The 14,126-nt window shown below is 46.0% G+C and overlaps 1 protein-coding gene and 1 pseudogene across 1 annotated transcript in view; both read left to right on the top strand.

Moving 5' to 3' along the window:
• Nucleotides 1-13,620, top strand: part of LOC142804030 (uncharacterized) — a 42,375-nt gene extending 28,755 nt beyond the window's left edge. Inside the window, exon 3 of the mRNA XM_075890537.1 lies at nucleotides 8,450-13,620. Within this exon, the coding sequence (XP_075746652.1) occupies nucleotides 8,450-9,186 (737 nt within the window). The 3' untranslated portion in view covers nucleotides 9,187-13,620. The remainder of the gene's footprint in view (nucleotides 1-8,449) is intronic.
• Nucleotides 9,573-13,620, top strand: LOC142803047 (uncharacterized; annotated as a pseudogene).
• Nucleotides 13,621-14,126: the final 506 nt, after the last annotated feature.

The following is a 14,126-nucleotide window of genomic DNA, read 5'->3' as shown; positions in this document are numbered from 1 at the left end:
CTTGCACGTCTCCTTCAGCCGATTCCACAAGTCAAAGACATACGTATATATTGTCCGTGTTTCTCCGTCGAGTTCCTCATTCGTTCACAGCTCTCATAATACTGTCAGCGGTCCTCGGACATGACGACCATAGATAAGCTGAAAGGGAGAGAACCCGTGGCTTGCCTGTGGTACTTCTCGGTACGCAAAAAGCAGTGGGGCGAGGTACCTGTCCCATGTTCGTGGTCTCTCTTGGCACATTCTCCTTAACATCATCTTCAGGGTGCCATTGAATTTCTCGACTAGGCCATTCGCCATGGCATGGTATGGCGTCGTCTTGAGGAGCTTCACGGAGAGGAGCCGACTAACCTTTTTCATTAAGTCGGAGGTAAAGCTTACTCCCTGGTCGGTCACTATTTCTTTGGGCAAACCAATGCGAGAAAACATTTCTATAAGCGCTTGGGCAACATGAACGGCATCAATTGCAGGAAGTGCTACAGCATCCGGATACCTAGTTGCGAAATCAACTAAGGTCAGAACGTATCGGTTTCCTCGGTCTGACATTGGTGAAAAGGGGCCAATCAGATCCACTGCGACACTTTCGAAAGGTGTGCGGATCAGAGGCATTTTGCCCAATGGATTGACTCCTATTTTTCCTTTAGGTGTTGTTCGTTGGCATATGTCACATGACTTCACGAAGCGTTTTACGTCTCCGTGTTAATCGGGCCAGTAGAATTCTTGCAAAATATGATCGGTTGTTCTTTTGATTCTCTGATGCCCAGCCATGATGTTTTCATGGGCAACTTCTAAAATATTTCGTCGAAACGCCTTTGGAACTACCACCTGCTTAAATGTTCTACCTGTCGCAAGGCAATAACGACGGTAGAGTAATCCATTTTCTTCAACGAAATCATAGCTGTGGCCTTTTCCAGATTTAAATTCTTTGTTCACTTTATTAAAAAGCGATTTTAACTTCGGGTCATTCTGCTGTCCTTCGATGAGTTGCGCTTTTGTAATGTCATTTGACACAACTTCCGGGACATACGAGGGACGCATCTTGTTTCGTTTTTGTTGCGGAGCTTTGGATTTAGCCACGCTTGAAGCCTGTGGAGAATTCCTGGTCACATTCGTTTCTTTCCACTCTTCCTCAGCTGCATCTGTTCGCTCCCAGTCCGAATCAGGATCGTATGGTCCTCTGACGCCTGGAAGGTTTCCTAAAACCACATCGTACGGTGGGTGGTTCATACAAGCCACTTTTATACTGCCTGAAAAGTAAGGCATTTTCACTTGTACGATGGCTTCGGGGAGGCGACTACTCGAGCCATCAAGCAAAACGACATTGCTTGTTTTGCCCGTCAAGCACTCTTCAGGAATCAACTCTCGCCTGACAATTGCTGTATTGCAGCCTGTGTCCCGAAGCACGCGAACCTTTCGTCCTAGCAATCGCCCTTCAACTACTGGCATCCCGTCGCTTAGGAAATGTACAGCGGGTTTCCTGCTCTCGTCGTCGTAACTTGAGCGGCTAGATTGCTTTCGTGGGCACTTTGATGTTTTGCCCTGACGATGTCCAGTCAGTTGTGCTTCTGTGAATGCACAGGACGAAGTTGGTTTGTTATCTGCGCGGTGACCTCTGCAATTTTCAGCTGTGTGTCCCGGTTTGCCGCACAAGTTGCACTTTACCATTTGTTTAGGTTGGCTGCGACAGTCGGGAGCTGAATGGCCGAATCGATTGCAGAGCATGCACTTCACTTGCGGTTTCCGGGGTGCTTCATTAAGTTTCTCACTGAAACCCTGCCCGGTATCGGGATCTTTTCCAATGTTTGGTAATTTTTGTGCTTCGAGGAAGCGATCTGTTAGCTTAGCAAGCTCGTCAAGTGATTTGCCCTCTCACTCCTTTAAGGAGATAACTAGTTTCGGTTGGCAACAGCGTAGGAATTGCTCGGAGATTATATGATCACGTAGCCCTTCGTACGTTTTCGACACGTTGGCCATGTCGATCCAGTGATCAAAATAGCTCGCAATTCTCACGGCTAACTGCGTTCCAGTTTCGCCGTCCGCCGCTCTTGCCTTTCAAAACTTGTCTTGGTAACCCTGTGCCGTAAATTGGAACCTCTGCAGCAAGGCTTTCTTCACCTTCTGGTAGTCCAATGAATCGGCGGCAGTCATCCTACCAATCACAGTTAAAGCATCACCCGTGAGGCACATGCTCACAGCCAGGGCCCATTTATCTTGCGGCCAATCCTGACCGGTTGCTACTCTCTCAAATCTCTGCAAGTACGCGTGCAAGTCATCGTGTTTTTCGTCAAAGAGAGGAAGTAGCTTCTGTGGGTTAAGGGGTGATGAAGTGCTGGGTAGAGGCAGAGCGTCATTAGCTGTGGCCGATACATTTCGAGCTCTTTCCTGAAGTTGTAGCTTTAGTTGCAGGATCTCACGCTGCCTCTCATCAGCTAAGCACGGGATCTCTGCAGCCTCTTTCAGTGCCTCTCGTTTAGCAGCTCTATCATCCCTTTGTTTTGCTTGCTGAGCCTCGATCTACCTGCTCAGTTCTGCGCCTGTCAGCCCGAGTTGAATCCCTACAGCGGTAAGCTTTTCCAAGTCCATTTTGGAGCCAACGTGTGCTGTTACACGAGCGAAACTGCTTTCTTTCACTGTTATTGAGTGAATTCTGGCAGGCTCGCCAGTTTGTGATGTTATGTTTGGGCTCAGGATTCGCTCCAGAAAGAATGATGCAGCACGCAAGTGGACAAACACAAGTAGGACATCTTTACACACACGACAGGACTCAACAAATAGTAAAAGTTACATTTGTTGACATAAGGGGTACTGCGCGAAATAGTCAAGCAGTACAGTCAGTGTACAGTTTTTTGTCGGAGCCGATGAGGTCGCCGAGTGGAGGACGTCGTGCGTAGACCGTCTGTTCGATGACGTAGCTCGGTTCTTGGTCTGGCCGCCTGAAGTCCTGGAGGTCCACTCCGCGGCAGTTGATGCCGGGACGCTGCGCCCAAGGGACCCGCTCCACGGTGGATGCCCTCGGCCTGTGCATGCTCGTGGGCAGAACCCTGAGTGTGCCCGTCTGCACACAGCGTCAAGGCCTTGGTCCGGCCTCGTGCACGTTCCCTGGCCCGATCTCCTCGTAGCGGAACAGGCGGGAGCGCTCTAAGTCGAGGCAGCAGGAGGTAGGGCTCCGGGTTCTCCCATGGACCGGACGCCCAGCGAAGGATCGCCCAGCCTTGGAAATCCGACCCTCGCACTGCTCACCCTGTCTCGAGGCACTCCGCACACACGATCGCCGTCCTCTTCGCCACCGCACGGTACATACGCGATTCGCCCCCGCACGGCGCACACATTCAAAAAGGTCGACACACAAGTCGCCACCGCACGGCGGACTGTTTTGTTTTTCGTATATTTTAACCCCGCGCGTCATATATTATGACACCCCCGTTTGTTCCCTAATGCACTCTGCTGTTTTCTTGTCTCTTAAGGTTACACCTACCATTTTTCTTTCCATTGCTCGCTGCGTCGTCATCAATTTAAGCTGAACCCTCACATACACATACAACCCTCTTTTCACATACAGTGCTGCAAAGTCGTTGATCGGCGACTAGACTCAGTACGCAACTCGTTGATTCGTCTAAACCAGTCATGACTACGGGCTGCGCCTTCTCCTTCATGGGAGGGCAAAAGGCGGAGAGGCTGCTGTAAAATTTGAAACCAGCTGAAACCGGTGTTGTAACACCTGCAACTTCCTTAATATAGCACGTATTAGCAAAATTTTTGTGGCAGCATGTTCGCAAAGCAAAAGTGTGCATATTTCTTTTTATAACATTTTTCGGGCCTCGGGGACGTTTACTGACCTTTCAAGAGACGGCGCAGCTGGCTGCCGCAGAAGCGCGCATCAAAGCTTTACTTGAGGCCAAATGAAAGCTGGGCTCAAAAGCGCTCCGCCGTTGTTATGAGCAAAGAGCAACTTGAATACTGCATTACTTTGTGCCTTTTTTTTACACTTTCATCGCCTTTAAACTGCAGGTGCATTAATTGCATTACAGTGACTGTGGTTTCGCTCTCGGCGATTGCGGCAAACGGTAGTTCTCTTGCGAAACCACGTGCTTATAAAACTAAGTTACTTGCTGCTATCTATTATAGCATCTGTTGTGGTCTTGCTTGCAGCAGTTATGAAAAAAAATGTCTTTTTGATTTGATTGATTTGTGGGGTTTAACGTCCCAAAACCACCATATGATTATGAGAGACGCCGTAGTGGAAGGCTCCGAAAATTTCGACCACCTGGGGTTCTTTAACGTGCACCCAAATCTGAGCACACGAGCCTACATTTCCGCCTCCATCGGAAATGCAGCCGCCGCAGCCAGGATTCAATCCCGCGACCTGTGGATCAGCAGCCGAGTACCTTAGCCACTAGACCACCGCGGCGGGGAAAAAATGTCTTTTTGACTGGGTGTGTTGGGTATGTTGGTGCTTTAGGCCATTGCTCGATGGTTTCATACGAAAGTTTGTACTACCTGCTGATGCGCCAAAGTGGTCAGAAGATTCCAACTTCGACGCCATTGAACCCAGTGGAATTCAGCTGGGAAACTTTGCAAGTTCTTATCACAGAAATTGTACTGTCTGTTTTCTTCAATGCCTCTTAAGTCGTTCGAATTATAATTTGAAAGTCCAATAGTTTTGGAAAAAGCCTGGATCGGATCAGATTGAATTTTTGTCAGTGTGGCGAGATCACACAGAAATTTTTATTGCGGGAAATTTTTCAGCCAATTCAAATGTGAAAAAACAGTCGGAATCCGGGAAGTTCGGCAGGTATTCTAACTCCATTCAAGATCCCTTAAACAATGGTATTTTGCTGGTTGCCCTCACCTTATAAAAGTTGAATTATTGTCCTCCATCTGCTTTATTATATTGTTAGTATTGTTAATCTTTACAGCTCTATCATTAGTACAAGTATATGGAATGTGCTTTGTGTTCCTTGTGTTGTTGTTTTATCGTGCATTGTCATTCCCCTATGTATGTACATGGCCTGAAAGGAAAAATGTTTTTAAAAATTTCACAGTCTCTCGCTAAAGGGAACCACGTGCGGGCATTAACGCTTACACTGGTAGCGATGTTGACATTGGCGCTCATTGCAGCGTTGTGCAGGAAAGAAACCTGGGGAGGCACAAAACATGCAGTGATAGCCTGGTGTTTCCTACTGGAATATGTCAATCTGTGCTAATGGGCAATGGAAGACAGAATACTCCAATTGGGCCCAGAGGCTTGCAGTCCACTTTTAGTTAATGCAGACGCTGCGAATTTTTATTGTGCAACAACGCACAGGGAAAGTCTTCTACTGGCACTACCTTGAAGGTCAACATTCAGTGCCTATGTATACGGGGTGGCCAGTGAACGGTTGTGCAGACGCTGCCTGCTCCGGCATTGCGAGGTGAGAGAGGGGGAGTGCAGAAGAAGGTGGGGGAACGGACACGTGCAGAGGGGGTGTTAATGCCGTGGGGAGGAGTGCCTAGAGGAGAGATAGAGGGAAGCGAGCGAAGGTTAGCAGATGCTCTTTGCATCGGCATTGTGAGAAAGGGGGAGCGCATGCGCAGTAAGGGTAGTCACGCTGCACACCGTATTGAGCTCAACCCTAAGCTGTTTCGCATATGACAAATAAACGGCTACAATACAAGCATCGCAGAGTATGAAAACGCACACAAGGGGCAGTGTGGCACAGAACATTGATATCTGGAACTGTTTTCTCCTGTGATGCAATGACATCATTGCCATCTTGACGTGTACAGCAGTAACATAAATGCAACACAGAAGGATAGCCACTTGTTTTTGCTTCAGCTAATTCACACACTTAGCTCGTTGGACTGCTTAAAATACGACTGAGCAGGTTAGGAAGGCAGAAACGCAATACAGGATGGAAGAGTTGTTCAGCCAACTTGGCTTCAGGTGTTCGGCTGAGCTACGCCTCCAGAATAGATTGCGTTACATTTATTTTCGACCTTCATTAAGATGTAAAGAAGATGTACCTATGAGGAGAGGGTGAAGGTGACTAGAGAGGAGGGGAGCAAATGCAAAGCTATAGGGGAAGTGAAGCAGGGAGTGTGCATAGTTCGAGAGAACAAGTGTTTGATTGGCTGTTCCATCAAAAGAAGTCATCCAATGCTGGTGGTAGTGGTAGGCAGAAAATAGAAAAAAAGGCAATTATTTCTGCAACCCAGTAGGGAGCATGGCGCTACGCATTGAGGGCGAGGCGCAGAGAAAAAACATAAAAGCACATAAAAATGGGATGTGATCAAACACTGTAAAATGTAAATGATGGTTTGTAAGTCACTTTGTATTCCCTGGTATCATAATGCTTTCACTAAAGCAGTACTGAGACGTTAGTAAAACATGTCTAAACTGTGGCAGTTCCTTCTGTAAAGCACATTAATATGCTTTGTGATTCAGACCACTAAAGACCTTGATGCTATTACAACCATTATAAATGTATTTTTTCAACATGAAGGTGTTTTATGCAGGGTCCACCACTGCTCCCGCTGACGTATTTTTGCCATAGATATGACACTGTAAAATATATATATTAACAAATTCGAAACAAAAATTTGAGGAGGAAATGTTCAGTCACGTGGCAACGAACCAGTGAAACTCTCACTCCGCAGTGCATGGTGCAAACCACTAGGTCACATAGCATATGTTTTCCAGCTTGTTAGCGGCGAACAATTTATATACACCATGTACCGTTCACAATCCTCAGCAACTTTAGCATGTTTTCATCATCTGTAGCAAGATGGTGTGAGGGGCATGCGTGGTCTGAAGGTTGTTGTCTTGTGACAACCAGTGCGTTGAGATGCGCGTACATCTTCACATGGCGTAGTCCGAGTGCATATAGATGTCCTCTGACGTGGTCTCTCACTCTCGCGCACACTCATCTCGGGATTTAGATCCTTTTTACTTCTTGTGCTTCCACCGCTAGTTTGCTTTGAAGTTATAGTGGGTAGCGAGAACACGAAGGTCACTTCACTTGCCGGCTTTTACAAAAAAAGGAGCGCTCCTCACACACAAAGTAAGAGTTGTGACTGGTGTCCTGCATATACTTGTGCATTCGATTGGTGCATCTTGCTGTTTGAGCAGCGTGCTTTAAAGAGACCCTAAAATGGTTTTCTGAAGTTTTTGTCAGCGTTAGGCTTGAGTATCATCAAATTATTCACACCAAAAATTTAGTTACACACAGTGTACCAAGGTCATTATGGCTATTATTTTATACCCTCCTTCTCACCTTTGCATAGCCTCCTCAACTCATGAGGGACAGTGGCATCGCTAGCGATTGTAAAACTCTCATAATAACACTCAACGATTTCAGCTTCGACCCATCTAGACCTTTGAGATTGCACGCTGAGAGGTTGCATGCATTCTTGGAGGCCATCACAGTGCGCCCGGCAGCACGAACACCATTTGGCAACAGAGACAAAGGTCACAGAGTGGTTGCTATCTGCTCCAACAGGATTCTACTTCTGCACATTTCATAGCCAATCAAATCAGCAGCCTGGAAACGTCGCATTACCAGAGCATGTTGCTCTATAAATGGATGATTGCAAAATGTGTTTGACTTAGTTCTAGCAATCTATAACGATTCACAGCTTTAAATTATTGTAATAAATTACACAGTTTATGCCGAGAGCTCAAATCGGTCTATGACTTGGTCTTCTGGCCTGTCGTGTTTGTACAAGGTTGTCAAAACTGTTTCAGAGTCTCTTTATGTGTCGCGCTGTGACAGTTATTTGTCCGCACTCATCCTCTGTATGCTGATTACATGCGTGCTTTATGCTTGAGGCGTGCCCTGCAACTTTCGAGCTCCTTACCGTTCTTTACGTGACAATGCTATTGGTTGCTGTAACATTCGTTCCTTCACCCTTGTGGAGAGACAATTCACAATAAATGCTCAACTACTGCTGCCAAGACACATTTCACTTTAGTGTTATGCCGATTCCTAAAACAGGGGATCAGGCACTTTTTTTTCTTTCCCAGTCTGCTGCACATCAGCTTATTTCCACCATATTTTCTCTATTAAGCTTGGGTCTTGAAATATGAAATATTTTTTTCACCTGTGAAGTATTCTTTTAACATTCATTTGGGAACAAAAGCACAGTAAGTAATTTAATGGGTTCATTTTTATTGGTGCACATTGAAAAACTTTTGCCCATTTCATATAGCATTGGTATCGCATATAAATCAGATTCTATTATTTTGGCATCAGATGTTTTCAGATGGTGAGCCTATAATTCATGGGCAACAAAATGAAAATTTTTGTGAGACTTGCTGTCGGTGCCCTGTTGTCATAGTAGTAGGTTTGAGTAAAACAAGGTGATCATCTACTTCTCTGAGATGTGCACCAACCTTTGTGTATTGCCTGCTGCTGTAGTCTAGTTATGAAACATGATGTGCATTGCCTTTGTGGGCTCTGATATGGCTTTGCAGGCTCCTTGTCTTTTGCGTCCTTGGAGCTGCCTTCACTGGCGTCTGTGCGAGGCCGACTTCATTCGTGCCAGCAGTGCTCCTATGTGACCCTGGACAAGTCAACTATGAACAGACACCTTCGGAAACACAAGGGCGAGCCCTCCTCACAGTGCCAGTTGTGTCCAGCTGCATTCTCTCGCATTTCAAAGCTAATGGCTCACATGTGCACCCACACAGGAGAGCGACCCTTCTCCTCTGTGCACTGCAATGCATCCTTTTCAATGAAATGCCAACTCATTAAGCAAAAGCAGGCACTCACGGGAGAGCGGCACTTCAGCTGTATTCACTGCAAAGTCTCCTTTACGATTAAAGGTCATCTCATTGAGTACATGCGCACTCACACTGAAAAGCGGCTCTTTTCCTGTGTTCACTGCAATTCATCCTTTTCGGAAAAATGCCACTTTATCGAGCACATGCGCGCTCACACAGGAGAGCGTCCCTTCTCCTGTGTCCCCTGCAATGCGTCCTTTGTGAAGAAAAACAACCTCGTAAGACACTTCCGCATGCACACTGGAGAGCGGCCCTTTTCTTGCGTCCACTGCAGTACGTCCTTTGTGGAGAAAAAGAGTCTCATGAAACACATTCAATTGAACAAAGGAGAGGGTCCTTTTTTCTGTGTCCACTGCAATGCATCTTTTTTGGCGAAATGCGAACTCACTAAGCACATCCAAATCCACACAGGAGAGCGCCCCTTCTGAGTCCACTGCAATGCATTCTTTTCTATGAAAGGCCACCTCATTGAGCACATGCGTACTCACACAGGAGAGCGGCCCTTTTCCTGTCTTCACTGCAATTCAGCTTTTTCGGTAAAAGGCCACCTCATCGAGCACATGCGCTCTCACACCGGAGAGCGGCCCTTCTCTTGCGTGCACTGTAATGCATCCTTCAGTCGGAAAAACAGCCTCATGAGACACATCCGCACACACACAGGAGAACGTCCCTTTTCCTGTATCCACTGCAGTGCATCTTTTTCACGAAAACACCACCTCACAGACCACATGTCCCATTGTTATGGAAACAACAAGCCATAAAGGTGCAGGGCCCACTGGATTCCCCTGATGGGCTAGGCTAATAAACCACACTGATGTCCGAAATTTGTGGTGAAGTTGAGGAGCTGTACAATGTGAGCATTGCCACAAGATCTTTGCTCACAAGTGCTTTAAAAAGTAGCTTCCATGGAACCCACTTCAGCTAGGCTTGGTTTCTTGCTTGGCATTCTGACTATTCTAGGTAGCAAAAAGGTGAAGGCGTAGCTCATTGTTGGGACTACGCCATCTTCTAAATGTTACATTACCTAAGCAGTTGCATCATCGGCACTCAGCCAATGACAAAGGAAGGCTTGCTTCACGTGTCACTTCACGGTCAGGAAGTGCAAGGCACCAGTGCGGTAAACATATATGCCACGGTGCATGCACTCCTCCTTTAGCGGTACTCACAAAACACATTTTTATGTTAGAAATTTTTGTTTGGATGAATCGGTTGTCTTAATTGTCCCTGCCCGTCTCAAGACTGCAAAGGGCAGCGCAAGGAAATGACATTGTGGGCTTCACAGTGAGAACTACAACTTTAGTGCGCATTTGCAATGCTCGTGTCATAAAGTTGCCGTTTCTTGCGCATTTATGTAAAGCTACCGATGGGGAGCGTTGCATAGCATGGGCAGAAAAGACTTGACAGGCACGGAAAAGGGGCGCAGTAATAGTTTTTGAGGCGGTCTGTCTGCATGGCGGGCAGCGCAATAATACTCACAAAGTGTGATTGCCGTTGTCTTCTGTATGAATTAGTGAGCTCGTTCTGGAATAGTAAAAAAAAGTGGCGGGTGGATTGCTCTAAATCGCGCAAAACTTGGCGCAGTAAAGCGTGGGCCCATTGCCGCTCGTACTCCTTGTTGACCAACGCGTCTAGCTTTGAAATACACAGCTTCCTCCTCGGTAGTAGGCAGCCAGGCTATGCTCCATACTAGAGCAGAGGTTGTAAGCAATGTCTCCATTATTGGGTGTGGCTTAGCTTCTGCCATGCGCGGCTTGACCAGGTAGTGCGATACTAGTCGTTGTACGATGCGATGTTTGCGTCTATATATTTTTTTTCTAGCCTATATTTATTTCTGTCTTTTTAGGTGTCTTTCTATTTCTGCATTTATTTTACCATTTTTCTTTTTCGCATTCTTTGTGTGATGTGCTTTACTTTCTCGCTCCACCTTTTCCACCTCATCATCAGGTTTCTCTTTTTCATGCTTACTTCATCCCACCCCCTTGCTACACTATACAAGGCCAAGGCCATGCTATGCTAGCGTGTCTGGATAGCCCAGTGATTAGGATGCTTGCCCTCAGGTCAAGGCACATGGGTTTAAATCGCACCACATGGCCTTTTTTTCGGCAAGATTTGTCTCTATCTTGTTATCTTTCTTTCTATCTCAGTGCTTGTTGCTCTCTTGCTTTGTAGCTGTCTCTCCCTCACTCTGGACTCTGTTCTCAGGGTTATTGCAGGCCATGCTGTAGTGATGAGTAGCAAAGTATGCCCAAGTTCTGTGGCACATACAAGGGGGTGCCCAAAAGAAACCAAACTAATAGGTGGATAGCAAAATGGCGCATCATCTTTTACGGTGCTTCTGGTTCGAGGCCTACCTCTTTGTTGTTGCAAGGTGCCTGCTGAGCAGTGTAATCTGTGGGGAAACTCATGCAATCGTTCGACACATATATGTTGCCGCTTGTCCAGCGATTGTGTTTTGAATTCTTTTACAAATGAATACACTATATTGCATAGAACAAAGTGAGAAGTGGAAGTGGGCACTAAACACGAAAACAGTGAGAAATGGGTTTGGAGCTTGATTATGCTTTAAAACAAGCAGTAGTATTTTCGAGCGAAAATGGTGGCCACCTCAATATCACTTACCCTTATGAGGGCATGCTGCCAAATATCAGCATATGTATGTTGGTGGCGTAAGTATATGCATACTCTGCCCGATCAAGTATGCCAATGCAGTATCTTTGCATTGCCTAGTCTTTGTCAAATTCATGAAATAGCTGAGGGTGTAAAAAGCCCACAGCACGAAACGACCACTCACTGAACCGTATCAAGAGACATAAAATGATTAAAAGTCTCTTTTGAAACAACAAGTTGCATGGTATGGCGTCTCTATTATGTCAGACTTGCAAGCATGAAGTGCCAATAGGCTGTTATACTCAGACTAGCCTTAATGGCTATGTTACACGAATGTATGTTGAGTGCGGAGATTTCACATGCATTGAAACATTGTTTCAGTGTGTGAGAGAACAATATCTCATGTAAAAGGAGATTGACCCCCGTATTCAGAAACACTCCTTGACTTGAACTTGACATGCCCACCGCCTTCGATAAGGCACAAACTCATTTCGAACATGCTTCTTTAAGCGGTGCCATTGAAGGTGGTGGCAAGTCCGGTTCAAGTCGAGGAGAAACTCTGAATATTGGGCTAAGAGTCGTGAAAATAGCCAAAAAACTGCGAGCGCATTCAATATTGAGAGTAAGAAACAGTCTACGTGTGCCGTTTACTATAATGAATCGAGATGGAATCTTTGCAGCGCAAGAGTAAATAAATTTTATGAGTGAGCAACACGAAAACAAATGCACGGATGTTTCGTGACGTGAAGAAAATCTGTATGTGACAAAGCGGGAGCGAGAATACCTGTTGCTGCAAAGCATTATGAATGTGTTGGGAGGTGCATGCCGCTTAAATAATGAGATTACTTCTCACAGCATCGCAACTATCTTGTAGTGACTGCATTGGTAATTCAACTAAGTTGCATAGCACTCCAATGCTGTGTATTATGTATTACACAGCAACTTGTGAGAAAAGAGCACCGCGAGTGCTAGGTCAATCACGCGGAAAGCAACGGCACTGGCAATAATGCCCGTAGGCTGGCACGACATCTTGAACCAAAAGAGATCCAGACGGTGCCTTAGCCTACAATTCTTCGCGCGAACCTCTATTTTGCTGTCCAGAGCTTTTCTTGTACTGAGTTTTGCCACGGAGAGTGCATAGAGTGAACATTATTGAGTCAGTAAGGCGAGCGCCGCCGCCAAAGAAAGTTGAGACTGTTTGCTACAGAGGTTCTGTATTGACAGCTGCTTCGTGTGATCGGTGTTTTTTGCAATAGATGATTTCCTTGAACAGTTTGCAGTGACGAAATTTTGCCTTTTGCTCAGAGAAGATGTTGCAGAAACTTTTTAGTTGTTGAGAACAGCTTAAAAAGACAATGCTGTGATGAAAACTGAAGTGTGTGAGTGGTTTTTCTGTTTCAAAAGTTGTGACAAAATGTGGAAGGAGTGTGTGCAGTCGTCAATGAAGTTAGACGATGGACCATTGAAGAAATTGTGGAGCTATTGGGAGTAACTTGGAGTTCAGTGCAGCGAATCCTGACTGAAGATTTGGCTATGAAAGGGTGCCTGCCGAAGTCATGCCACAACTGCGGAGTGCTGAACAAAAACACGTTTGCTTGTAAGTGTGCTATGTTTTGCAAGAAGAGTCTGCAAATCATTCAACCATTATTTTCATGAATTGTCACAGGGAATGTAAGTCGTTGCTTTGCTTACAATCCTTAATCAAAGCAAAAATCAAGCCAGTGGAAGACTTCACCTCGCTTCAAGAAAGGTTGTCAGGTGAAATTAAGCAACTAAACACATGCTGATGTGTTTTTTTTCTTATGTGCAAAGTATCCTTCATTCAGAATTTTTTCTGCAGGGTAGTTAGTTTACCAAGCATTGCTGTTGGCGGTGCTAAAAAGATTGTACAACAGTGTGCAAAGGAAGTGGCTTGATTAGTAGCAGTCGGGTGACTGGTTTTTCTATCACAACAATGAATCTGCTCACACTGCCTTTTCAACAGTTCTGGACCAAAAATGGTATGTCCTTCTTCCTCACAAACCTTTCCCTATGTGTTTTTTGTTTGTTTACAAGAGTGAAAAGAGACGTGAAAGTGTTTTGCTTAGGTGAAGAAAACAACGAAGGTGCTGTCAAGCATCACAAAAGACTAATTTCAAGAGTGTTTTGAAAACTGGAACAAAAAATGGCTAAGTGTATTTATGTAAGTGGAGAACAGTTGAAAGGTGACTGAGTTTTTGTGCTGGAAAATGTGAATAAACAAGTTTTGAAAGTTGCTTCCTGTTTTTGGGAACCCTACCCGCCAGGTCGTGGGTAGGGTTCACGAGTCAACCAGTATATGATAATGATAGTTCTAGAGCATGGTCACTAAATTAATTTACGCCGAGCTGAGCTAGCCCTTTTACTCGTCCAGTGATCCTAATCCTGCACCAAATTAGATTTGCTGTGCCAGAGTCCGTGGTTTGGCGACGTCTATCGCCGGCAAATGCTCTGCCGGTGCGTCACATGTGCAGCTGCAAAAATCGACCGTACTCCCCGCTCCCGACGCAGCGCGCGAAAACCTCTCGGGGTCCCCGCGCGCGGCGCCACAGTCAACATCCGCTACCGGGTGAGGGAGTTAAACGTCACTCCGCCCTTCCCAGCGCGGCTGACGGCAAAGGAGGGCAGACATGTCGGGACATGAGAATGGCAGAAAAGGCGGGAAAGCCCGCGCAAAGGCAGCGGGCCAGCCTCAATTCCCACAAATTGTTCTGCTGAGTAAGCAGTGCGCATGCAAGGCACC

The sequence above is a fragment of the Rhipicephalus microplus genome, chromosome 3 (assembly GCF_043290135.1).
Source record: "Rhipicephalus microplus isolate Deutch F79 chromosome 3, USDA_Rmic, whole genome shotgun sequence".
NCBI classification, from domain to species: Eukaryota; Metazoa; Arthropoda; class Arachnida; order Ixodida; family Ixodidae; genus Rhipicephalus; species Rhipicephalus microplus.
The sequence above is the reverse complement of the archived record's forward strand: the minus strand, read 5'-3'. Positions and strand labels throughout refer to the sequence as shown.